Source organism: Cucurbita pepo, chromosome 18, assembly GCF_057944985.1.
Source record: "Cucurbita pepo subsp. pepo isolate OVF chromosome 18, ASM5794498v1, whole genome shotgun sequence".
NCBI lineage: Eukaryota > Viridiplantae > Streptophyta > Magnoliopsida > Cucurbitales > Cucurbitaceae > Cucurbita > Cucurbita pepo.
In genome coordinates, this window is record NC_141815.1 from 11,568,114 (window position 1) to 11,590,592 (window position 22,479).

Sequence of the window (22,479 nt, forward strand, 5' to 3'; positions counted from 1 at the left end):
ATACATTATCCGCAAACAGACAAATGAAAAGAGTGAATGATTGACGGTCAAAATTACTCTGAGCCACAAAAAATAATGGGAAAAATGGAGAGAGACTAATAATAAAGCAGCTCCTATCACCAAATGCATAGATGTAAAAGTGAAACTCTGATTGCAGAGGTTTGTTCAAGCCAAATTTCATCGACGTTGATTGATCGAAGCCAACAGAGGTGGCCTTGTCAGTTCATCCTAAAAATGGCATTTCATCATTTCATTCTAACAAATGCATTTTAGAACCATGAGGCTGAAAGCGAGATGTAACGGGTCATAGCGGACATTACCCACTAGCGGTGGGTATAAGGAGTGTGAAAACCTCACTCTAACAGATGCGTTTTAGAACCATGAGACTGAAAGCGATATGTAACGGTCATAGCGGATAATATCTACTAACGGTAAGTTTGAGGTGGTACGCTCAATCTAAACTCGTGATTATGATGGGATTTGAAAGCAGATTCAAGGTGTGGGTATTGGGCTTTCATTTCTGTTCATGATGAAATCCCAAAATGATTGCAACCTGACTGCTACAGAGAGCCTCTACATTAAATTCCAACATAAAAGGAAGAATCTTCAAAACAAATATATTTAATTGATCTTGCTGAAGTAAATCCAGGATTTAGCATAAAGTTGACTCATTTAGATCAGCTGCTTTTTTGCTTAGAATGTTTCATTAAGCAGCTTAATTCCTTAATTAGCAATGTTAACTTTTAATACAGCAAAAACCCCTCAAAAGGGTAGAAGGTAAATATAGAAAAACCCAGAGAGCCATACACACCATTGAAATTGAAAATGATAATCAAGAGAAAAATGAAAGGGGTTTCTATTCCTTTTTGTTAAAACCAAACCCAAAGTTCTAAACTTTGTTGGATCAACAAGTTTGATGGGTGAAAAGAAAGGACATTCAAACAGTAACCCACCAATGGGATCACAAGGGTGGAGGCAGGGGAGAGGAAAACCCTAAAATTATCTTATTATTTCCCCCTTTCTTTTACATCCTTACAAGCCACAGCAAACATAAATGGTTGGGTAAGCATAAAAATTCGATCTTTATGATAGATTTATTAAAGGGGGTTGTTTGAAACACATGTTCAGGGAAAGGAATTTACTGATACGTTAAAAACAAATTCAAAGGCTCTCAAATCCAATTTCCAGGTAGTGTCCTTAGCCCTTCAATCTCTTTATTCCCCCCATCTTCCACAATTTCTGTTTCCTCTCCCCTTCTTCTGTGTTTGTTGTGTTGTTAAAATTTCCCCCATTTGGTTGTGGGGGGGAAAAGGCAAGGAAGAAAACAAACACGTTTAGCATAGAAATACAAAAACCTAACTCTTTTCCTTCAATGATGGTTTGGACCTTTGGTCCTCCATCTTCGTCTTTGCGCTTCTGGGTTCTCTGTTAACAATTAAAACTAACCCTTTTTGTTGTTTCTAATTCGTTTCTCTTTCAAATGCAAATATCCCCAACTGGGTTTCTTTTACATGTAATCTTCCTTCTTTAACTCGCTTTGTCGTTCGTGATCTCCCCGACTATGTCGCAAGATTCTTCTTCTCCTCCGATCCCTTGTGACCGATCCTCCCCTGAGCCACTTTCCCACATCGAAAACCCCAACCCCAGAACGGCTATTGCCGAGAACGAGCCCACGACCACGACCACAACGACCAACACTGAACAGCCAACCACGAGGAGGAACCGACCCTCTCGCGCTTGCACTATTCGTGCTGCCCAGCGGCTGTTGGCGGCTCAGTCAGTGGTCGAGCGGAAGCCGAAGCCTAAAAAGGAGCAGCAAAACGATGAGTCTCCAGAGCAGCAGCAATGCAGTAAGATCGTGACGCCGCTGATTGAGGAGCCTTCGCCCTCACAGTTGCCGCGTTGGAGCCTCCGGTCCAAGTGGGAACTGGCGTCAGTACTTAATTTCTTGCATGTAAGCTTCGGCGAGTTATGTCTTCATCACCAAATTTTGCATATTGCTGCGTTTATGACTTCAATTTCTCTTTTGTGAGCTGCAGGTCTTTAGGCCATTACTGAATATTCATAATGAGTTCACAGTGGAGGAGTTTGAGACGGCCTTGATTGCACCCAACGACACTTTGAGTGACATACACATTCCATTACTAAAGGTTCGAACTTGAATTTTAACTCCAATGTTTGTGCTGAGCTTGTACTTCTCTGATTGAAAAAAGAGTGTGCGTGAACCGTTCATGATGAAAATTAGTCTTTTGCAAGTGTTTTTACTAGACAGGGAATGCTATTGTTGGTTTTTCTTTTCGATGATCGATGTTTTGTTTGGTTAAAAACAACTTTTAACTGTTATATCGTCGATTGCTTTTATGCTAATGTATCGGCTTGGTTCGTAAAATGCTCTCGTGTGCCAGGTAAATCTTTTAATACTTTGAAACTGTTGGGTGGATATGTATTGTAGATGATTGGCCATCCCATTTTTTGTTGCTAGCCTTCTGATGTTTAGAGCTTTTCTAATTTTTTGGAAATCGAAAACTTAGAGCACCTGATGAATTAAACAATGTCGATTGATAACTTGCTCACCACAGTTTTAGTTTGTCAGGTGAATTAAGCTTTTCCCCTTCTTGTTGGCTGTTAGATGATATTTCAATATTTAGTTCTCAGAAATGAACTTTAGTTATTGAAGTAGGGCGCATGGCCCGTTTGCATGCTCAAAGCTCTTCTCTCGGATCATGTGTTCAAGGCCCTCACCATCAAAATGTAGTGTGAGTTCCCACATTGGTTGGAGAGGGAAACGAAGCATTCCTTATAAGGATGTGGAAACCTCTCCCTAGTGGACGCGTTTTAAAACCTTGAGGGAAAGCCCGGAAGGGAAAGTGCAAAGAGGACAATATCTGCTAGCGGTGGGCTTAGGCGGGAAAAAACTATACTTGGCTTGACCTCCTTGGGTGTCACATGTTTTCTTTGCTTAGCATCACGTTACTTCGATTTGAAAATTTTACCCTTTTGTTTTGTTCGTATAATTTGTTTTTCGGTAATCAATGGAATATTTTATCCTTAGATAAAGTTGCCACCACACCTCTATGTTAACCTTGTTATCTAATGCAGACTTAACTATGTTGCTAGTTCATTTGAAAATGTGTTTCTCTTGCTCTCAACAAGAGCTCCCTATAACTTTTACTCTGTTTTTCAGGCAATTCCTCCTATTACAAGAATGGCCCTCACTCGGGATACGTGGGTGACGGTGTTGTGCAGAAAATTACGGGACTGGTGGCACTGGGTATCTACCCTATTTTTCTTATTTAGCCATATATTCCTTTCTCGTGACCGTCGTAGAATACTATATTTCCAGCTTCCAATCTGAACCACAGTCCTTGGTCTATTATGCAGGTTGCTGAAGGGGATCTCCCTATCGTTGCTTCACACGGGTGAGTACTTACAGATTTCCTGTCCCATATACAATAATGTTCTTCATTTTCATGTGCCTAATCGTCGTGAGTGTTCAGTGTCGAAATAGAAGTTTATAAAACTCTTGATCCTGGGATGCGTGTGGTCATCTTGAAAGCGCTATGTGACATTCGAGTGGAGGTACTGTTGTTTTCTTAATAACATCAAATTTGTTATTCATTGCCTTTTTCTCTGAGCTTTCAAGTAATCAAGGTTTAAGGCATTGTTATTCATTTTTGCTCTATTGTTTGTCGCAGCAAGAAGATATCCGGAGCTACATCGAAAATTCATTAAAACATGGAGTTCAACTTTCAGCATTTCGCAAAGAACGAATCGGTGGAGATTCACATGGAACTTATTTCTGGTAATGTAGTTTTGTTTTAACCTCATCATATTGTGGCATGTTTTTTTTGACGGTATAAAAGATCCCGACTTTTTAAATGCGTTATTTTGTGTGTTGACCATGTGGCAATTGTTATTGCAGGTACGAAGATGATCCCATAATTGGTCATCGTTTGTACCGTGAGATTAGGAAAGTCGAGTTGAAAAAAGCCAAGAAAGGTTCACAGGTCCTCCCTTGTACAACATATCAGTGGGAATCTGTTGCAACCAGTTTTGATGAATTTCAAGATGTATCAGTGAGTCTCTAAACTTGATGAGTATCCATTACTCACTTGTTCTTTTTCCATCTTTTATTGGATGAGCTTTGTTCCTTACCTTTTCTGTTCTTGTGTATACCATTTAACGGTTGTTTTCTGGCCGCCGCGTCGTACCGAATCTTTGAACTCTGTAATCCAATAGCTTGTTAGAACTTCTTTCTATGAATGATGCTGCAGGAAAAGCTTTTCACGAGTAAAAATCGATCAGAGGCTTCACTTGGGAAAAAGTTGAAGATCGACATGCTTCCCGAGATCGAGAAAGTTCATAAGGTACTTGATCTGTTACGACTTACGCGTGCTGCATTTACTTGGTCTGGATGTGATTTTATCCTCAGATCCTTGCTTATTCTTGCTCAAGTGCTGCATTTACTTATTCTAACAGAGAAAAGAAAGGTTGCTGAAAAAACAGCATAGACAAGCTCTTCTCTTGGATAATTTTGCACTTGTCGACGGGCTTGGTCCAGGACGCTCACTTCGTGACAGAAAACCCGTCACTTATACTTTTGGTATGCAGATTTTAGTTCGGTCTTTGTTCTTTCGTTTTCGGGAAGTTTTTAGCTATTTTAGTTCGTGTTTTTTATACGCTTTTTCGATGAGAACTGAACAAGCAAACTCCTGATATGCTAATATCCCAGTACTCATTTTGCAGATGATTATGACCGATCAATCAATGAGGCTATCAAGACAACCAAGTATGGATTTAGTATCTTTCTCCTTTACTATGAGATCCTCATCTTCTCCCTAGGCCTTACAGTATCATCTTCGCTCTTGTGTCAGGCGTAAGCCACCATCTCCAGAACCTAATCACAGAAGAGAAGCTGCTGTAAATCTCGAACCTTCTGCGAACGGAAAATGGAGCAGTCCATCATTTGCGTCTCAAAACTTCAATTTCAGTGCACTATCTCCCAAGTCGCCTGATTATGACGACGTCGATGAAGACCATATGTCCGAACAGTTGGATCGCAGGTATAGAACATGGTAAACTTTGTGTTTCTGTTACCTTAAACTATTACCAGGTTCGTTCTAAGTTGTTGATTTTCCATTTAGCAATAGGCGAAGACAAAGGCCACAACGGTATTCAGAAAAGGATTATGTGGAAGCATTATCAGATAATGATGCAGATTTCGACAGTGATGATGACATAGTTGGTGAAGCTGTATACGACGAGGAGTATTTACGAAAACGCAAACAGAGGAGGAAGACATCGAGCAGTTCAGAAGGCGATGAGGAGTATCACTATGAAGAGGAAAACGAGGAAGAGGAGGAGGAAGAAGAAGAGGAATCGTTGAGCATTAGTGAAGATAGCGACCAGCCACGAAAAGTAAAAAAATTGTGGGGACGTACACGGAGGGAAACAAAGTTAAGGTCGTCTGGCGAGATTCAGTCCGGTCTTAGACGTAGTAGAAGGGCGACTCGAAGCAAAATAAATTATGGACAATATGATCTATCAGAATCAGAACCAGAGAATAATAAAGTTAAAAAGACCAATGCCAATGTGTCTGATGAGCACACAGATGCTAGTGAGAATGAGAATGAGAATGGGGATTATTCAGTTGAAAGTCGAGAGTCTGACAATGAGGACGAAGAAGAAGAAGAAGAAGAAGAAGAAGAAGAAGAAGACGACGACGACCAAGTAATGAAAGTCGATCAACCTGATGAAGTGTATGCAGAGAACATAGAGGAGAAAAATCCTCCTCCTGAAAAGTCGAACGGCCCAGATCAAGATGAAACCGATGGTGCATCAAAAAGACTTCTCGACCTAAACGAGCTTGCTCCCGGCTCTGGTTTCGACGATGCTCCAACCACAGAAACGAAAGATGATACAAATGAGTTCTAATACAAATGAGTTCTAATAAATTTTGTGGTAAGTGCCTGCAGAAGATATTAGCATCGGAGTTCCTTCTTCCTGAGGCCAATTGGAGCAGTCAGTCATCTTGGTGCAGTTAGTGCAGCAAGGAGCAAACGGATGATGATGATAAGATGATAGATTAGAGAGTCCATTTTTTTTAAGTAATATCCACATTCAATGAAAACCCAACAAAAGATGGAAGGTGCTTCTATACTTTTACCCATCATTGTACAATAACCTTTTGATTCATATTGTAACCCAAAGAGTTGGGTTTTAGATGTATTATGATACTCATTTTAAATCGCCCTCTACATATAATGGGTTGGATGGGTCTGCCGCTTATATCACTTGCAGATATTGCTTATATTATTACTTAGATGCAATGCACATGACTGAGTATTAAATACGAGCAATTAAAAGAATGGTTAACCGAATAGTTCACCTGATTCAAACCTGCTCGAAATATTCCAAGACACAGAAAGGTCATTATTTCTAGTTTCTTCTTAGACTCTGTTGTTGACGTAGATGATCCACACTTATCATACCTCCTAAACAATATCATTTCTTCCTCCCATTCCCTTTAAGGACCATTTTCAAACAACGTTTTTTAAGTCAAATTTCGCCCCTTGATTTCATATTTTTTTGACGTGTTTTCAAGGAGGAACGGATAAAATATGGTTAGAGTTCCTTGCTGTGACAAACTAAACCTCAAAAGGGGTCTCTGGACTGCAGAGGAAGATGCAAAGATACTCGCTTATGTATCGAAGCACGGGACGAGTAATTGGACCTCGGCTCCAAAGAAAGCAGGTTAACACTTGAACTTCTGATGATTTTGGTTCATTTTTTATACGTAGATGCTCCTGTGAACTTGGATACTGTGTTTGAGATGTTTCATAGGATTAAGGAGATGTGGGAAGAGTTGCAGACTTAGATGGACGAGTTACTTGAGGCCTGATCTTAAGCATCACAACTTTACACCACAAGAAGAGGAATTGATTATCAGGCTTCATGCAGCAATTGGTAGCAGGTACATTAGTAACAAGAAGGTGTTACTTAAGAGGTCTAATGACTGTTCTCACTATTTTGTGTTATTCTTGTGCGTGAGTGCAGATGGGCTATAATAGCTCAGCAGCTTCCTGGAAGAACGGATAATGATGTGAAGAATTACTGGAACACGAAGTTGCGAAAAAAGCTTTCTGAAATGGGAATCGATCCAGTTACGCACAAGCCATTCTCCCAAATCTTAGCCGATTATGGAAACATTGGTGGCCTCCCAAGATCCACCAATAGAATTGGGTCTCTTAATAGAGACTTGAGAACTTCACCCTATATGAAACCAGAACAACACTCAAATTCAGCTCAAGAACTCTTCAGAGGCATCGATGTCGTTATGTCGACACCGACGATGCTATTGCCAGAAACTGAACCATCGATAGACAAGTTCATGAATGGCAACGTTCACCAATTAAACACCAACCCTTCTTTGAATCTTCTGGCTCAGCTGCAAGCAATGCAGCTGGTGACAGAAGCCTCACATTGCACTTCTAATGAACCAATTCAACCCCATTTCAATACTCAAGGCTATTTACCATCTTCATCTTCTTCTTCCTCTACTACTACAGCTGGTGGTCGAAACTCTTCCTCAGCCTTTATCTGGCAGGATTTTCTTCTCGAAGACGCGTTCTTACCTTCCGAGCCTCGAGAACACGAAAGTGTAGCTGAGTTTCCGTTGAATCAAAATGCTTTCCAAACACAAAATGGAATATCAAAAGACGAGACGAACAAAGAGAAATCTGAGTACCAATACGATAGATTTGAAGCAATGCATTGCTTGACTGAAAACGATGATATTGAAGCTTCATCATCTACTGAAAACACATTCATAGAAACTTTGTTTCATCAAGAGGATAAGATTTTGTTGGACTTCCTCAATCTCTTAGATGAACCCCTTTACGACTAATTGTCATTTATTCAGTTTTTTTTCCGACATTCCCAACTAAATGAAAATTTAAAATATTTTCAATAATTTAGCTAATTTTACAAAAAGAACATGAACACAAACAATAATAACGGATCCTATAAATTGAAAGAAAATTGTGACATAGATTCACTTTTTTTTTTTTTTTTTTTTTTCCTTTTTGGAAATTTGTAAATTTGTAAATTTATGAAATTGGAGGGAGGGAGGGTCGTAAACGGAATCCGAGATTGAGCAACAAGAGCTCGAGAAGAATCCATGGTGGCCATTTCCCTTTACAGAGGGAACCTCCACAGGGTCTCCGATGTGCCTCGTCGCTGGCTTATGCCGATCCACAACATTTCTATTAGAGACTTCAAATCCCTTCTGCACCGTCGTTCAAAAGCCCTCTCTCGCCTCTTCGCCACCGCCTCTTCTTCTCCGGCTAAAGTTTCTACTTCCCCTAACTCTAATCCTAATTCGAATTCTTCAATTAAACCAGAAGGTGAAGGACTCAGAAATAATGTTAAGAAGAGGAAGAAGTCGGACATTGGCGATGGTTGTTTGGGAAAATCAGCCGAAGAATTTGATTGTGTGAATGGCCCGAGACCTTGTTTTGCCGAGCAAGGTTCTGATCCAGTGGAAAATGGTGGCGCGCATTCTAACAAGGAAAATCATGCTGTATTAGAAAACCCTAACAAAGAGGTATGGATTATGACCACCTCGATTAATTTTCAATTTTTGTTTTCCATTTCATTTTGTGTATGCTTCTGAGTTCCAAATTTTAGTGGTCGTATGACAGTTTTTTTGGCTCGTCCTGAATTTTGGCGCGGTTGTGTTCTTGTTGTTATTATCATTATTGTTCTACATGGTGAGTTAGTTTTGTTACATCTAAAATAAAGTGATTACCATTTAACGAGTCTTTGAGATATTTGGGAATGTTTTGAGATCACCATTGCTAACTGTATGCGAAGCTTGTAATGTTGTTGAGTGTTCTTGTTGGTATAAGAAAGTTGAGGTAGATGGAAGTAAAATCAAGAGCATTCTTGTTTTCTTTAACTGTGGCATTGAAGGAAGAGCTTCCGAGATTCTTGTCGATATAGGTCTCGTGCCTCGATACCAGCCTCGGGTTTCTTTCGTTTTACCTTCTCCATTATTGTGTGTCACTGTGTTAGGCAAATGAGGAGGATTTGTTAGATGTCGAGGAGAACAGGAAAAAGGAAGTTGAAGAGAAGCTAAAAGTTTTGAATGAGACAAAACATAATCTTGTGCAAGTGTTAAAACAGGTATGTTACTGATCCTTCCACCTTGCCCGTCCGCTACCAAAATCCCCTTAACTACCTATGGGATTGATAAGTGAAGTAGGTCATTTTCTTGGTGTTGGTTGACAGATCTTCCATGTGGAAGAGGAAGTAAAAAGGCGTAGGAGTTTGCAAGGGACAGAAATTCGCGCTTCTGCTCCTCCTCTTCAACTGGATGCCTCAGCCGATACGGGGTCGATGACCAGACCGCTTGCTCCTAGGGTAGCCACAGAAGTGAATGCTAATGGAGATACTGAAGGTGGAGAAGCTGATGATCTTTTGAACCAGAATGTTCTTTCTCGTCAGATGCTTCGGAACTGCAGTACGTCGCCTTCTTCAGAGTCTCCTCTTAGAAGGCCTGCCCACATACAACCTAATATGGTAATTGGTGTCACTATGACTTGCGTCCATTTCATTATAGCTTTATATGAGTTCATGATCAGTATCCTTGTTTTGTTGACTTTATGCCTCTGGAACGTAAGAATAATTTTTATTGATATTTTAGTTATTTGAATCACTGAACTTGCTCATACAAGATTTTATTTCTTTCTTTCTTGTGGGGGTGAGGGGTGGCCAGGTAAGAATGTACAATTCCCATGACTTATTACAATGTTAATAAGTAGAAAAAAAATATAATCAAAGGGCTCGGTTGGAGAGGACGTTGGGCCTCTAAGGTGGGTGGATTGTGAGATCTCACGTCGGTTGGAGAGGAGAACGAAACATTCTTTATAAGGGTTTGAAAACCTCTTCCTAGCAGACGCGTTTTAAAATCTTGAAGAGAAGCCCAAAAAGGAAAACCCAAAGAGGATAATATCTGCTAGCGGTGGGCTTGGACGGTTTATAGAGATGCTTTTGAATTCTCCTTAGGAAGAAGGGCAAAGTTTTAGAATAATAGATTTTTTAGAGAGATTGAGAGGTCGGGTGAGGAAGTTTGGTGTCTGCCACTCGGCTTTTTCTCGACCATGAGCTTGGTCGTGTTCTTTTGAATTGGGGTCATTTTCTGTAGTTAATCTGAGACTTTTTTTTTGCCTTGTTGGAGCTTGTTCTTTTATATGGCCGGTATGACATCAATAACATTTTTAGTACCTTTAGATTCATTATTAAACTTCTTTGGAATTCCTAATGATCTTTTACATTAAACTATCAGCTTCAGAGTTGTAGGCGATTCTTTGGTGGGTTGCATTCTGTGTCAGAGTCAAGATGTCTACCGAGAAAAAATGTATCACTCAAGTTTAAACCATACCATCTCCTCTATGCTTGATGTGAAAAATCAAGCCACATTCATCTGTTTTATCATTTTTCTAGTGAAGTAAAATTCCATCATGTGCAGGGCTCGCATCCATCCCGAACAAATTTTAGCGTTACTGGTAGTCCGTCGTGTTTACCTCCGGCCGGGCAATCTGGGCTTCCTCCAAACCTGCCCACACTATCTGTATCTGGAACCAACTACATTGCATCCTCACATTCTCCTGCAGCATCTGGGGGCACTTCAGTTCTCAGAGATGCTCGGCAGCCTAGCCCTTGGAATTAGAGGTCGTCTCTGTAATTCACATTGATGAGTTCGTTTTGATTCTCGACTTCCTGGTTCAGCAGAGCAAAGTGAGTTCTAAGACTAGTTTCATGATGTATAGTCGTTCTCTTGTGAAAATTAGGTTTGATGATCTACCCAGCTGCAAGTTTGCATTTGGGATAACTCGTAACATCTTCCCGCTGATGTTTTTGTATTTTTATCAAGTATATCACTCGTACAAAACTGTAAGGATGCTTCGCTCCTTCGGTTTTGACTTCTTGAACCTATTCTATTGGTAAAGCCCAAACTCACTTAGATGAAGGTCCTGAAGATCGCTCCATAAGATCAACCTAACCTAGTCTAACCTATTTAAACAGCCTATAGGTTTGACTTGGTCTGAAGTAAGAAGAAAGTAAGATAAAAGAGTTGACATTGTATATCCGAAAAATTTCAATAGGATTGGATGACCTTAGCCTCAAACATAGTTGTTCATGCTCAGTTTTACACTTGGTGGTGTTCTTTTGGAGTAATACTTAACTGATTATCACTGTATGAAAACTTTTGTTTTAGAATTCCTTCGTAATATCATCCTTTCCTCTGCATGCATGAAGTATAAAATATTATATTTTTTTTATGGAATTCCATTGTTTTTTTTTTTTTTTAATTTAAAAACTAAAATAGAACAATAAATTCAGTGGTCAATTTCGATAAGGGACTGTGTGTGCAGAAGCAGTTAAGTTAGATTGACCATCAACAGCGCCATATCTCACCCACACGACTACCCACCACCCTCTGCATTCCCAAGCTCTCAATCTCACAAATCCATGGCTTCTCACGAAACTTCCTCATCCATCGACCCCAACCGTAGAAACCATCCCGCCGCCGCCGCCTCCGTCGTCACTCTCGCCGCTGTCTCTCCCAACCCAACATCACCAAAACTAGATCCCATAACCCCTTTGTCGGACTCAGACAAGTTGTCAAAATCACATCCACCTTCCCCCAAAATGGTCGGCCCCAGAACAGTGCAAATGGTAGCCAAAAAACCCAACGAAGCCCCTCAGGAACACTCTACCACAGAGAAATTCAACGACTCTGAAGAGAAATTCGAACGCATGATCAACTGTATCACAGCCAAAGAAAGGGAAATGAAGCAGCTCCTAAAGGAACACGAACATCTCACTCGCAGGCTCTCTGTTTCTCTTTCTTCATCACGGAGTGGAAGAAGAAGAAGATCAATCTGTGGCTCACAGATTGAATTAGCAGACGTGTTTGCTAACAACGGTGTCAAAGTGGTTTCGGCCGATATGCCGCCGTTTATGCAGATCCACGCCGTCGATTGCGCTAGAAAGGCCCACGATAGTATGGAAAAGTTCACTTCCAAATCCCTTGCATTGACTCTCAAGAAGGTACACACGAATCGATTACCCAACTTCTTTTTAGAAAAAAGGTCATTTTGTTCAGAATGTTGATTTGGGTTGGCTGAATTTGGCAGGAATTCGATGGGGTTTACGGGCCGGCATGGCATTGTATTGTGGGGAAGAGTTTTGGGTCATTTGTGACACACTCAGTGGGTGGATTTCTCTACTTCTCCATGGCTCAAAAGCTTTACATTCTGCTCTTCAAAACCACTGTACAAAGAGCCAATTAGAAACACTCAATCGCTGATCATGTTTAGGCAGAGCAACAACTCTGTTCTTTTCTTGTTTCAACTCTGTTTAGTTATAATTTCGCCATTGATGTTCATAATCGAATTGAAGGTGATGGGTATGGCGATAATGGTGAATGGTGTGGAGTGGTAGCTGCAGTAAATGCAGATTGAGATTTGAGTATTGAGATACATTTACAGACGATAATGATTGCAGAGTCGAAGGCCCACATCATTCATTTTCTGGGTTTGGATTTATACTCTGTTCTTCAATGTTCGGACATAAGGATGTGCAGATGATAAGATTTCTTTTTCCTTTTTCTGGGGATATTTGTTCAATCCTTATTTACCACGTAATGGCTCCGATATTTACACGGACTTTCTTTGTCTACACTCATTATGAGTCGAATCTAAATTTCAAATTCTAATCGGTATATCGAGCATGAGACAGCGTTGGTAACTTTTTTTTATTGAAAAATGAAGTAAAAAATAAAGGAAAAGTTGATTGGAAGTGGTAGGTAAGGTGAGTTATAGAAGATTCCAAATTAATGGTTAATGATAGAGTGAGAGAGAATGGCAGGGTGGGGCTGTGGGAATAGTAACTTAAAAGAGTTATCTTTTCTGATAGCTCCTATTCATAGGGCTAACCTATGTCATCCCCACTGCCCATTCAAGGACTCTGACTGACTCATCATCAACCCCCACTCCCCACACCCTAACCCACCCATGGTTATCTAGTAACCTAAGCCTGGAATTGGGTTGGGCCTGTGGGAGTTTCAAAGTCCATTTGGGCCGAACTATGGGCTTGGGTCAGGCCCAAACAAACTGGGGAATCAATAAGATTAGGGTGACAAGTGGCAAAGCAGACAACACAGGGTGGATGTGGAAGGATGAGTGATGAATCAAAAGCTTGCATTTTTTTATAGCATCAAATTGGAAGTATCTATATGGAAGGCAAGTGCTAAACCAACTTTCTGAATTTGGTTTAAATTTTGAAGTATTTTATCATCTTATTTGGAAATGACAATGATTTTTGCTTTATTTGGCAACTTTACCTAAAATTCAATTTATACACTTTTTAATAAGCCTACCAAATACTTCAATTTCAAAGTTGATTGAGACACGTGCCAATTAATTATTGATACATCACAGGAAAATATTTCTTGAATAAACTTTATTCAGTAACTTCTTCAACCTAACAATTTAAAACATGTTTGGAAGGGATTATGAAATTATTAGAGTTTTCTACCGGAATACTTGTTTGTTGCTTCTAAGAGTCAAAGCTACTATAACCAACCCGACTTATTTTAACATGATTCTTCCTAAAAAGTCACCCAACATAGAATTTCTCTAAGTAAGCATACTTAACTTTAGAGTTTCTAAGATTGAACTACCAAAAAGGGATGTATATCTTATCGAGTTAGGTAGTAACTTCGATTCTTTTAAGTTTTTCTCAACAATACTGTTCTTAGGATCACTTTTTCCGAGGGAGAGAAAAAAGAGGAATTGGTCACTTTGGAAGGAAATGAAGATGAGGAAGGGAAGTGGGGTAAGAAACCATGTAAGGAAAGCTTAAAAGATCCTTTATGGGTATCAATTACTTGGGTATGGCTCAATGTTCATTTATGTGCTAACCAAGTTAGGCCTTGACAGTGCCCTTCGGCCTTAACTTTGCTGCACAATCCAATTTCATTTTCTCAACTTCAAGAGCTACAGACATAGCGTTAGGCAATTGATAGATAGTTCTCAGAGAGTTGGGAGCTATCTCAACACATATGTAGGGAGGAAAAAAGCAAAGTCTCGTCCCTGCTAGTTTTCTTTAGTAAAATGTGAAAGCACTGAGATGAAAAGGGTGGTTTGGTTGTCTAATCGCTTTCGGCCTCATAAAGCTTCGATCTTTTCACTCATCCTTTGGGTCAAACATTACAGGTGAGAAAGAGAGTATAGTGGCGCCACCGCTGCCAAAAAGATCCGCCTCTCTCTCTCTCTCTCTCTCTCTCTCTCTCTCTCTCTCTCTCTCTCTCGGACCCCGTCTGAAAAGGCTACTTCTTTCCCGCCCTTCACTTCCCCGGCCCCCCCAAACTGCTTCATAAATAATCTCTCAGCTACCTACACTTCCACTCGAATTGGGTATCTCTATCTTCAATTACAGGCTAGAAATCTCCTCGATTTCTTATTGGGTGTCCCAAATTGACATCTGATTTGGATACCTTGCGAATGGATCTTCCACTTGTTAACGAATCATCCTTCTCCGCTGCGAATCCTTCTGCTTACAGCTTAGCCGCGATTTGGCCTTTCGGTGGGGAGCAGGGCGGGAACGCATTGGGTCTCCGAATGGCTAGTTTGAGTCAGAATCTTGGTGGGTTTCCCGAGAGCTCCACGAATCGCGACGGATCAATGGAGGAATCGACTGTGACGGAGCAGAGTGGCGGTGGGAGAAAGAGGAAGGATGTGAGCTCTGAGGATGAATCTTCGAGAATGGTTTCCACCAGTAGTGCTAATCAATTGGTTAGTTTTCATTTCCACTTCTTGTTTTTCTTCCTCAAATCCCTTTTGCTCTCAATTTAGCTACGTTGACCCAATTTTGTCCTCCTTGGACAAATCTGTACACTGTTAGTTCGGTCTTTCACTTTTGAAAGGTGCCACTCTTTTTCTTTCTTTTTTGAAGGGGAGGAGCTCCCAAGGAAGAGAAAACAGCTAATAATCTTTATAAACCATTCTTGTTGCCCCTCTCTGCCAAGATTACCAAGAAACTTGCCCAAATGATGTATGCAGATATTTAAAACTTGGACTGCTGATCATATATCTCGACACTGGCTACCTGCATTAAAGCACTTTTGTCTTTGAATTCTAATAACTTGGCCTATTACTGACTTATTAATCAAGATAGTAACAGTATCACCACTCCATTTCATACAGAGTAACTCAAATGGTAAACGGATGAAAGTGGTGGCATCCAGACATGAAGGTGGTGGTATAAAAGCTGAAGTAGAACCTAGCTCAGCAGATGGTAAGAAGCTGGCCGAGCAAAGCCGGAAACCCGAACCACCAAAAGATTACATCCATGTCAGAGCGAGAAGGGGCCAAGCTACTGATAGCCATAGTTTAGCAGAAAGAGTAATGTACTTTTCTAAGTTATTTGGAATTCAAATATCTCAGACAGTTCTTAGCATTCTGTCTAACAGCTTCAAGTTTCTGGTGGAGATTTGGAATGTTTATCTATCAATTTTGCCTGTTTGTCTTACTATACCCATTTGTGCAGGCAAGAAGAGAGAAGATCAGTGAGAGAATGAAAATTTTGCAGGACTTGGTTCCCGGTTGTAACAAGGTACTCTTTATCTGTTACGTTGTCTGCAAGTATCCTGCAGTTCTTTAACAGAAGGGGGAAAAAAATGCTAAATCTAATTGATATAGAAGATGTAGAAGAGAAAGAGTAAATGTTACCGTCCAAATCTACGGCTAGCAGATATTGTCTTCTTTTGACTTTTTAAAACGTGTCTGCTAGAGAGAGGTTTCGACACCCTTATAAAAAAATAATTAGTTCCCCTCTCCAACCGACGTGGGATCTCACAGTAAATTTACTTCTAAACATGAACGATAGTTGCAACATAGCCATAACCGTTGTATCCAATAAGCTTTCCTTCAAATCTTTTACATCCTTCGTTCTTTCTATATCTGTAAAGTCAGAGGGATAAGAGGAGGTGAAAGCAGCAAATTGGGAGCTAAAGAGAAGGAAAGAAATGAGAACTGCAGTAGATGAAGAAAGCCACCGAGAGGAATTAATATAGAAAAAGGAAAACTAGAGAGACGTTCCCATTGGAGTGTTCTAAGAAAATTAAGAAAAGAACACCAGAACAAAGCTAATCTATCTATGAGTTTGGTTGCAGTCATTGAAAATCAAGTTCATATTATAATTTTTCTTTATTGGTATTTTCCTCCTGTTAGGTTATTGGAAAAGCACTTGTTCTTGATGAGATAATAAATTATGTCCAATCACTCCAACGTCAAGTCGAGGTACTTATTCTAATCATGGGTTCGTCCTTTCATTTCAGAACCTTTTCTCAATTTACTCTGACCTTTGAATATTTGGCTCAAATTTTTAGTTACTCTCCATGAAGCTTGAAGCTGTGAATTCCAGAATGAACTTAAGCTCAGCCATAGAAGTTTTTACCGCAAAAAATGTAAGTTTCATTTCATGTATCTAGAGAAAAACAATACAAAATGGAGTTCAATTAGTTGCCAATGGTGCAGTAAACGAAGGAAGAAAAAACAGATTCTTATTTCCTAAACTCTCTCTTCTAACGTTTCAGATGGTTAATCAACCATATGATGCAGTTGGAATATTATATGGTTCACAAGCGGCAAGAGATTATACCCAAGCTGCGCAACCGGAATGGTTGCATATGCAGATCGGTGGAAGCTTTGAAAGAACATCTTAGACCTCAATAGGCATCTTATAATCCAATGTCAAAATTGATTTTGCTTCCTCATTCAGTTCAGTAGATATAGATTTGTTTGATCATTTGGTATCAAATACTTGTACTATCGTCCCTTTGGGGACATCTGATATACTTGGAACGATCAAATACTTGAATTATCTGCAAAACTGAACCAACTTCCAATTTGTATCTTATTGACTGATAAATCTGTAGTGCAGTTGCACTGGAGTGAACATACTAAGCTTCCCTTTCTGCTCTTAATTTTGTTTGCTGCCATGAATAGATTTGATGAATCCAAGGCTCTACTCTCTCTATTATTTTGACATTTTACGGAACAACAGAAAGAAGGCAAGTATCATGAACAAATGAATCATATAAATATTAACGCATGACTACCTTCTAAACAGTAAATTAATTCACATTCAGGACTATGAATGAGATTATTGTGCATGGACATAACCAGGGACAGAAAAGTTTCAATATTCAATCAAATGGACAAACTGAGGACAGAACTAAGCAAACTTGGACTTTATGCTGTTGATAACACCATCATCGACTTGGAAGGTCTTGGTCAGAATTTCGAGAGGGATTGGAGGATTTGAAGCGAACAAAGTTCGAGAGACGATCACAGCCCCCGGCAACTGACTATTGAAAGCTGTGAGTAGAATGGCTTTGCTATGTCCAACATTATACTGGAAATGAACCAGTCCTCTGGGAATGATAAACATCTCCCCTTCAGTCAAAACCTTGTAATAGTACACATTACTTGTAGACACAAACCCAACAAGGACCTTCCCTTTAATAACGACAACGCTTTCAGAGGCACGAGGATGCGAATGAGGTGCGTTTATTCCTCCCCGAGCTAGGTCGACACGGTTCATGGATAGCCCAAGTGTATTGAGTCCAGGAAATGCAAGAACATTTCCTTGTGTGGCTCCAAAGCCAAAAGGATTATCCGTGTTGCCCTCTTTGCTCAGTCCATCAAAGAAGAAATCATCTGAAGTAACTTCAGAAACTGGCTTGCAAGGGAAGCCATTAAGGGATACAGTAGCATTTAAATCAGCAACACAGAAGTCCTGCAACGGATCGGGGTCGGCTGACAAAGAAGGATAAGGAAGAAGCAACAATATAATTAAGCAACCAAGCATGTTTACAGGTGAGCTTGTCAAGGCAAGCATGGTGGCCAAGCAGTTTAGTCTCAGAAAGATAGTTAGCTCAAGATTGCTAATGAAGGTGGTATAAGAGCGTTCATTACAGAGTCCTCTTAAATACTCATCCCGGATTGGTTGCCTTCTTGAAATCTCTTTTCTCAAGCAACTATCAACGGAAAAATTAATATGATAATGAACATATAAATCTGTTGGGGAGCCTTCCAAAGCTGACCTTACAAATAATAAAATCTTAAAACTAAGATTACAAAGCCTTAATCCAAAAAAATGGTGAGGGTTAGTTGGGTTTGGACAAGGATAAAGCGACATAAAGCCAAGCTTTTCATATATTTTCTTGGAGAAAGAAGAAAAACCTTAAAGAAGTAGGTGGTGGGGTTGATTCAGTCTCATATTCAAGAACCTTGAAGCATTGACCTGGTTAGATCCCAACTTCTTTTTTACTTCTCATTGTCCAATTTTCTTTCTTCCCCTTTTTCTATTATAACAGCCCAACCACTCCTAACGAAAAGACAAGGTCACTAGCTGACATAAGTGATTACAAAGAAAGAGTTGGTTTTGTTATGCAATGGCATAGAAAGAAGTCCCCAGGACTCGATACAATTAATAAAATTACATGTCATTCAGAGTAGTATCTCACTTTGATAGTCATGTCTGATTAATTGTATATTCAGAACTATTACTTCCTCATGATGGCATATCTGAAATAAGTGATTCAAAAAGAGAGGGGAAAGGCGTACATTTAATCATTTAACAGCTTCAAGGATTCCAAACTCCAGAATTTCAAGGATTTCATGAAGGAAGGCATTGTTAGAGATTGATTCTCGAGTCCAGTATCATACTTTCATTCTGCGAGGACATGACAAGTAGGAAGTAAGAAACCAAAGAAAAATTTGATGTCAAAACAATTCTTAGCCTTCTCAGATGACAGAAATTACTTGTCCAACCCAGCTGAGCTGATGGGAATCACACCAGAAGGTGATACAAGAACATCGACTAAAACATCGTTCGGAGTGAGTGGTATAAGTCCTTCATCCATTATCTGCACTGAATAGGACAGTGCAACTGCAAAATCATGCCAACTGGGCTAAGTGAAGTTGCAGGGAAACAAGGTGACGTGAAAGAGGAAACTATGGCGAGCTTAAACTAAAAAGAAGAGATATTACACACATACCAAGGAGGGGCTGCTTCCAATTCCGCACCTTTGCAAGTTCTTGGTAATTCTTAAGGAAGGTATCGTAATAACTGTTATTGTAACATTTGTAGGATAAGATTCATTTGCAGTGTATAATGTATAAGATTATACAGATTGAACAAACAAAGAGAAAAAAGATAGAGGGAGATATTTAACTACCAAGATTTGGGAGTCACTGTATCTAGTTTCAACTTCAAAAATCAGCTCTAAATGTGTTATAAGTTCAGTAATAACAGCAGCAGAAAGAAACCTCAAAAAGGCTAAATGCAAATACATACCCTCCCCCTCGGCCTAGGCGTCTTCCTGATTTATCAAATGCAAGTCCTGGCAGTAATCATCATCAACATATTAACAAGTGATTTCATGTTGCCTTATGACCTATAAATAAACCCTAAACGATCAACAAATTGATATAAATATCTCACCTGGTAAGAGGAATAAATCAATGGGGTCTTTTGTCAGCATAACTGCGATGTTTAAATATCAACTGCGTTACATTCAAGATGCAGAGATGGATTATGTCAAATCATTTCTCTGTTAAGAACAGACAAAAAGAAGGAAAAAGAGACCATATGGATAAGAATAATGTTTGGTTGATATCAATTATCATCATAAGAGTTCTGTTATAATACATGCCAAAGCAGACTCGTGTCTCAGCATTCCCCACCTTCGAGGAACAGCCATATATATATGGTGAACACCCTCCTTATTTTTTCTTTTCATCTCTCATTAACAACTATGTCTGACCAATTATTTTCTATCTTAAAACAGCCATGATTCATTTGGCATCGGTAGAATAACCCATTCCAGGAAAACTTAACAATGCTATAAAAGGAATTTGACAAAACAAGTTGAGGACTTTTGGGTATCAAAAAACATTAGAAGAATGAAACAACAGTTCCATGACCTGTTGTCAAGTTCGAAGAACATCCAGGGAAGTACCAGTGGTAATTTTTTTTTTTGGAGACAAGTATTTAAGAGGTACTGGTTTAAGGAATCTGTCAAAGATGCAAACCACCGAATGTTCAATTCTAGCTTACATCGAAGAAGTAATAGACCAATTGACCATCCAAGACAATAAGGAATGATCTGGCTTTTTGCTGGTGATAAACAAGAAATATTTTTGGTCCATGATGGTAAGGAAATAATTACCTAGAGCTATTTGGAATGCCATACTATTGCATTAGAGGAGACCGAGCCAAAAAAACAAAAATATTAGTAATGTTATGAAGATAAATGGCTTTAAAAGTTATTTTATGCAGGCACTATACACGAGTCTCGTGCATCTTTATCCCAGTGCAATATATATTAGATTGTAGATTAATCACAAAAATCACGAGTACCATCATAGAACTGGTGATGATAGTAAATGAAAGGCGAGAGACGGGGTGAAGTATACAGTTACCATCTTCACGTTCATTTCCATCACCATCCACTGGAGCTGGTTCTAAGATATTCATTGAATTTGCAATAAGATCATCCATACGTGAAATATTAAACATCCTCATGTGACTATTCTTGTCCTCCACACGCGGGACATATATCTTCTTCGAATAACCATCTTCAGATAAAAAGACAAATGTCAACATTTACAAAGCTAAATAAGATCATACTACAATCAATAACTTCCCCGAGTAAAACAGGAAAACATTATCTCATGTCGGGGTACCAAGATGACTACATCGAGTTCAAAACATTACTTATATTCATATCATGAGCAACAATTCCTCCCATATGTATTCTGCATTCAGATCAACAACGTCAAATAGTCTCTGTTTGAAATTGAAACCATTTCCAAGCATAACAGTTATATTCTCCTACACTAATTAGTTAAATTAATCTATGGCCTAGTTTAATAACTATTTGGTTTTTGAAAATTAAACTTAGTAACATGTTTTTGTTTTTCAAATTTGACTAAGAATTAAAATGATACCTTGAGAAATATGAAGAACATTGTAAACAAATTAAGTCAAATGGTTGCCAAATGGACCTAACTAATTGTGTTTAATTTATTTGATGTAAAACTTCAAATGTGAAATCTTTCATTGAGCTTTACTGTCTTAGTTGCCAAACGAATCCTTGAAACTTGGGTTATCTCATATGCATAAATGATTAAGCGGCTAATAAGTTTAAGAACACACCTTTTGGTGGATGTTGCAGAGTCTCTGATAATATTCTCGACGTATCGACTTCCCTTAACGCACTGCAACTCACGTAAGCACATAATCTCTGACTAGATTTAAACCACGGAGCTTCCAAAACGATATTCTGAATTGCATTGTCTGAGAAACAAGTATAGAGCCCGATGAACTATCATTTTCAGCAGGGGCGAAATTAATCGATGAAAATAAGTGAGTAATTGGTACCTTCCTGTGATCTGAGGGAGGGGTCCATGGCTTTGAGGGCCTTGCGAACGCTGGATCGAATAACCCGTTTCTGCTCGAATAAGGCCTTCAATTGCTCTTCATTCTCTGGTTTGATACCCTCGTTACGCGCCATTTTCGGGGACCTAGATGAGCAACGCGATAATGGACGAAGTGCTGGTTGGAAAGCTGTGGGTGGGAGACGATTGAACAGTGAACTAGCTGCAATGGGTAGTAGTTTATAGTTTCGGACCATCGGGGATTCGGAAATTGCCCGCCTTCTGGCTTTTGGGCTCCGACCCACGTGCACTCCGGCTGGACTTCGCGGGTTCGTCAATCTAGAAGCAGTGGCCGAATTTTGAAGTCCATGTACTGGTAAATTTGTCTTGTTTCCTTGTAGAAGCTGAGATTTAATCATCAAAAACAAAATGCTCCAGTTTCAAACAAGAACGAATTGCTTCTATTTGCCACAATTTGGACTCCTTCAAATCACAGGGATGTTATGCAAGGTTAATATTGTGCTGAATAAATAACAAGGGCACCCAACATTCAACAACATCAACATCATCAAAAAGTTCACTATGAGTTCCACGAATTCTTTCTTAATTTGAGTGTATATAAAATAATCAAGCGGGAGCGCCAAATCTATAGGCCTTCAACTGACCACACTAAAAGACACAAGATTGTGTATATCAAATTAAAATGAATAAGAACATATGTTTAGTCCTGCTGACATGACCTCACTAAGTTTCTAATCTACTGGACACTTGATGTTTGGATATAATTGAGTATAGGCATATTCATATTCTCTTATTCTACGGCAGCGAGGACAATTGCTTCCATTACTAATAAAACATACACCAAATTTATCTTTAAGCGCTTGTAAGTGGGACAGATAGATAAGAACCGTAAATACAAGTGCTTAAAAAAAAGTACATAAATATAAATCTAGGCTCACAT

The 22,479-nt window shown here is 39.4% G+C and overlaps 7 protein-coding genes across 9 annotated transcripts; 5 read left to right on the forward strand and 2 right to left on the reverse strand.

Moving 5' to 3' along the window:
- Positions 1 to 940: 940 nt before the first annotated feature.
- Positions 941 to 6,293, forward strand: LOC111780274 (DDT domain-containing protein DDR4). Of its 2 annotated transcripts, none has more exons than XM_023660629.2 (12): positions 941 to 1,954; positions 2,040 to 2,150; positions 3,185 to 3,271; positions 3,382 to 3,419; positions 3,498 to 3,579; positions 3,696 to 3,802; positions 3,923 to 4,076; positions 4,275 to 4,367; positions 4,480 to 4,603; positions 4,747 to 4,789; positions 4,875 to 5,063; positions 5,151 to 6,293. In XM_023660629.2, exons 1-12 carry the CDS (start codon positions 1,562 to 1,564, stop codon positions 5,932 to 5,934), a joined length of 2,205 nt encoding a protein of 734 aa, XP_023516397.2. In that variant the 5' UTR covers positions 941 to 1,561; the 3' UTR covers positions 5,935 to 6,293. The 2 variants fall into 2 exon arrangements, with proteins under 2 accessions (XP_023516397.2, XP_023516394.2); XM_023660626.2 differs by having other exon boundaries at positions 947 to 1,954; positions 5,145 to 6,293.
- Positions 6,294 to 6,528: 235 nt separating this feature from the next.
- LOC111780275 (transcription factor MYB41-like) lies at positions 6,529 to 7,912 on the forward strand. The gene is made up of 3 exons (XM_023660630.2): positions 6,529 to 6,753; positions 6,844 to 6,973; positions 7,057 to 7,912. Exons 1-3 carry the CDS (start codon positions 6,621 to 6,623, stop codon positions 7,904 to 7,906), a joined length of 1,113 nt encoding a protein of 370 aa, XP_023516398.2. The 5' UTR covers positions 6,529 to 6,620; the 3' UTR covers positions 7,907 to 7,912.
- Positions 7,913 to 8,082: 170 nt separating this feature from the next.
- On the forward strand, positions 8,083 to 10,969 carry LOC111780276 (uncharacterized). The gene is made up of 5 exons (XM_023660631.2): positions 8,083 to 8,605; positions 9,076 to 9,186; positions 9,292 to 9,582; positions 10,349 to 10,420; positions 10,532 to 10,969. The coding sequence occupies exons 1-5, from the start codon at positions 8,180 to 8,182 to the stop codon at positions 10,730 to 10,732; spliced, it is 1,101 nt and encodes a 366-aa protein (XP_023516399.2). The 5' UTR covers positions 8,083 to 8,179; the 3' UTR covers positions 10,733 to 10,969.
- Positions 10,970 to 11,112: 143 nt separating this feature from the next.
- On the forward strand, positions 11,113 to 12,614 carry LOC111780277 (uncharacterized). The gene is made up of 2 exons (XM_023660633.2): positions 11,113 to 12,117; positions 12,204 to 12,614. Exons 1-2 carry the CDS (start codon positions 11,536 to 11,538, stop codon positions 12,357 to 12,359), a joined length of 738 nt encoding a protein of 245 aa, XP_023516401.1. The 5' UTR covers positions 11,113 to 11,535; the 3' UTR covers positions 12,360 to 12,614.
- A 1,572-nt stretch (positions 12,615 to 14,186) lies between these two features.
- On the forward strand, positions 14,187 to 17,030 carry LOC111780280 (transcription factor bHLH79). Its single transcript, XM_087119674.1, has 6 exons — positions 14,187 to 14,864; positions 15,276 to 15,473; positions 15,619 to 15,684; positions 16,302 to 16,370; positions 16,460 to 16,537; positions 16,667 to 17,030. The coding sequence occupies exons 1-6, from the start codon at positions 14,574 to 14,576 to the stop codon at positions 16,793 to 16,795; spliced, it is 831 nt and encodes a 276-aa protein (XP_086975800.1). The 5' UTR covers positions 14,187 to 14,573; the 3' UTR covers positions 16,796 to 17,030.
- A 118-nt stretch (positions 17,031 to 17,148) lies between these two features.
- On the reverse strand, positions 17,149 to 18,924 carry LOC111780281 (germin-like protein subfamily T member 2). Its single transcript, XM_023660638.2, has 3 exons — positions 18,900 to 18,924; positions 18,702 to 18,810; positions 17,149 to 17,891 (listed from the first exon to the last, which is right to left on the reverse strand). The coding sequence occupies exons 2-3, from the start codon at positions 18,709 to 18,711 to the stop codon at positions 17,308 to 17,310; spliced, it is 594 nt and encodes a 197-aa protein (XP_023516406.1). The 5' UTR covers positions 18,712 to 18,810; positions 18,900 to 18,924; the 3' UTR covers positions 17,149 to 17,307.
- On the reverse strand, positions 18,538 to 22,094 carry LOC111780278 (5-formyltetrahydrofolate cyclo-ligase, mitochondrial). 2 transcript variants are annotated; one of them, XM_023660635.2, is made up of 8 exons: positions 21,523 to 22,084; positions 21,298 to 21,438; positions 20,562 to 20,717; positions 19,582 to 19,623; positions 19,435 to 19,480; positions 19,136 to 19,206; positions 18,900 to 19,026; positions 18,538 to 18,810 (listed from the first exon to the last, which is right to left on the reverse strand). In XM_023660635.2, the coding sequence occupies exons 1-8, from the start codon at positions 21,935 to 21,937 to the stop codon at positions 18,798 to 18,800; spliced, it is 1,011 nt and encodes a 336-aa protein (XP_023516403.2). In that variant the 5' UTR covers positions 21,938 to 22,084; the 3' UTR covers positions 18,538 to 18,797. The 2 variants fall into 2 exon arrangements, 1 of the variants encoding a protein (XP_023516403.2); XR_002812827.2 differs by lacking the exon at positions 18,538 to 18,810 and having other exon boundaries at positions 18,985 to 19,026; positions 19,316 to 19,480; positions 20,556 to 20,717; positions 21,523 to 22,094.
- Positions 22,095 to 22,479: the final 385 nt, after the last annotated feature.

What these genes read in the sequence shown, in the direction of transcription:
- LOC111780274 (XM_023660626.2), top strand. Translation starts at nt 1,562, where the DNA reads ATGTCGCAAGATTCTTCTTCTCCTCCGATCCCTTGTGACCGATCCTCC. An exon ending in TCACATGGAACTTATTTCTG is followed by an intron (nt 3,803 to 3,922) that starts GTAATGTAGTTT and finishes TTGTTATTGCAG; the next exon opens with GTACGAAGATGATCCCATAA. An exon ending in ACCCGTCACTTATACTTTTG is followed by an intron (nt 4,604 to 4,746) that starts GTATGCAGATTT and finishes CTCATTTTGCAG; the next exon opens with ATGATTATGACCGATCAATC.
- LOC111780275 (XM_023660630.2), top strand. Translation starts at nt 6,621, where the DNA reads ATGGTTAGAGTTCCTTGCTGTGACAAACTAAACCTCAAAAGGGGTCTC. An exon ending in CTCGGCTCCAAAGAAAGCAG is followed by an intron (nt 6,754 to 6,843) that starts GTTAACACTTGA and finishes GATGTTTCATAG; the next exon opens with GATTAAGGAGATGTGGGAAG. An exon ending in CATGCAGCAATTGGTAGCAG is followed by an intron (nt 6,974 to 7,056) that starts GTACATTAGTAA and finishes GCGTGAGTGCAG; the next exon opens with ATGGGCTATAATAGCTCAGC.
- LOC111780276 (XM_023660631.2), top strand. Translation starts at nt 8,180, where the DNA reads ATGGTGGCCATTTCCCTTTACAGAGGGAACCTCCACAGGGTCTCCGAT. An exon ending in CCCACATACAACCTAATATG is followed by an intron (nt 9,583 to 10,348) that starts GTAATTGGTGTC and finishes TTAAACTATCAG; the next exon opens with CTTCAGAGTTGTAGGCGATT. An exon ending in GATGTCTACCGAGAAAAAAT is followed by an intron (nt 10,421 to 10,531) that starts GTATCACTCAAG and finishes CATCATGTGCAG; the next exon opens with GGCTCGCATCCATCCCGAAC.
- LOC111780277 (XM_023660633.2), top strand. Translation starts at nt 11,536, where the DNA reads ATGGCTTCTCACGAAACTTCCTCATCCATCGACCCCAACCGTAGAAAC. An exon ending in TTGCATTGACTCTCAAGAAG is followed by an intron (nt 12,118 to 12,203) that starts GTACACACGAAT and finishes TGAATTTGGCAG; the next exon opens with GAATTCGATGGGGTTTACGG.
- LOC111780280 (XM_087119674.1), top strand. Translation starts at nt 14,574, where the DNA reads ATGGATCTTCCACTTGTTAACGAATCATCCTTCTCCGCTGCGAATCCT. An exon ending in GCCATAGTTTAGCAGAAAGA is followed by an intron (nt 15,474 to 15,618) that starts GTAATGTACTTT and finishes CCATTTGTGCAG; the next exon opens with GCAAGAAGAGAGAAGATCAG. An exon ending in CACTCCAACGTCAAGTCGAG is followed by an intron (nt 16,371 to 16,459) that starts GTACTTATTCTA and finishes TCAAATTTTTAG; the next exon opens with TTACTCTCCATGAAGCTTGA.
- LOC111780278 (XM_023660635.2), bottom strand. Translation starts at nt 21,937, where the DNA reads ATGATTAAATCTCAGCTTCTACAAGGAAACAAGACAAATTTACCAGTA. An exon ending in CTCCCTCAGATCACAGGAAG is followed by an intron (nt 21,439 to 21,522) that starts GTACCAATTACT and finishes CTTGTTTCTCAG; the next exon opens with ACAATGCAATTCAGAATATC. An exon ending in TTGGAAGCAGCCCCTCCTTG is followed by an intron (nt 19,027 to 19,135) that starts GTATGTGTGTAA and finishes ATGATTTTGCAG; the next exon opens with TTGCACTGTCCTATTCAGTG.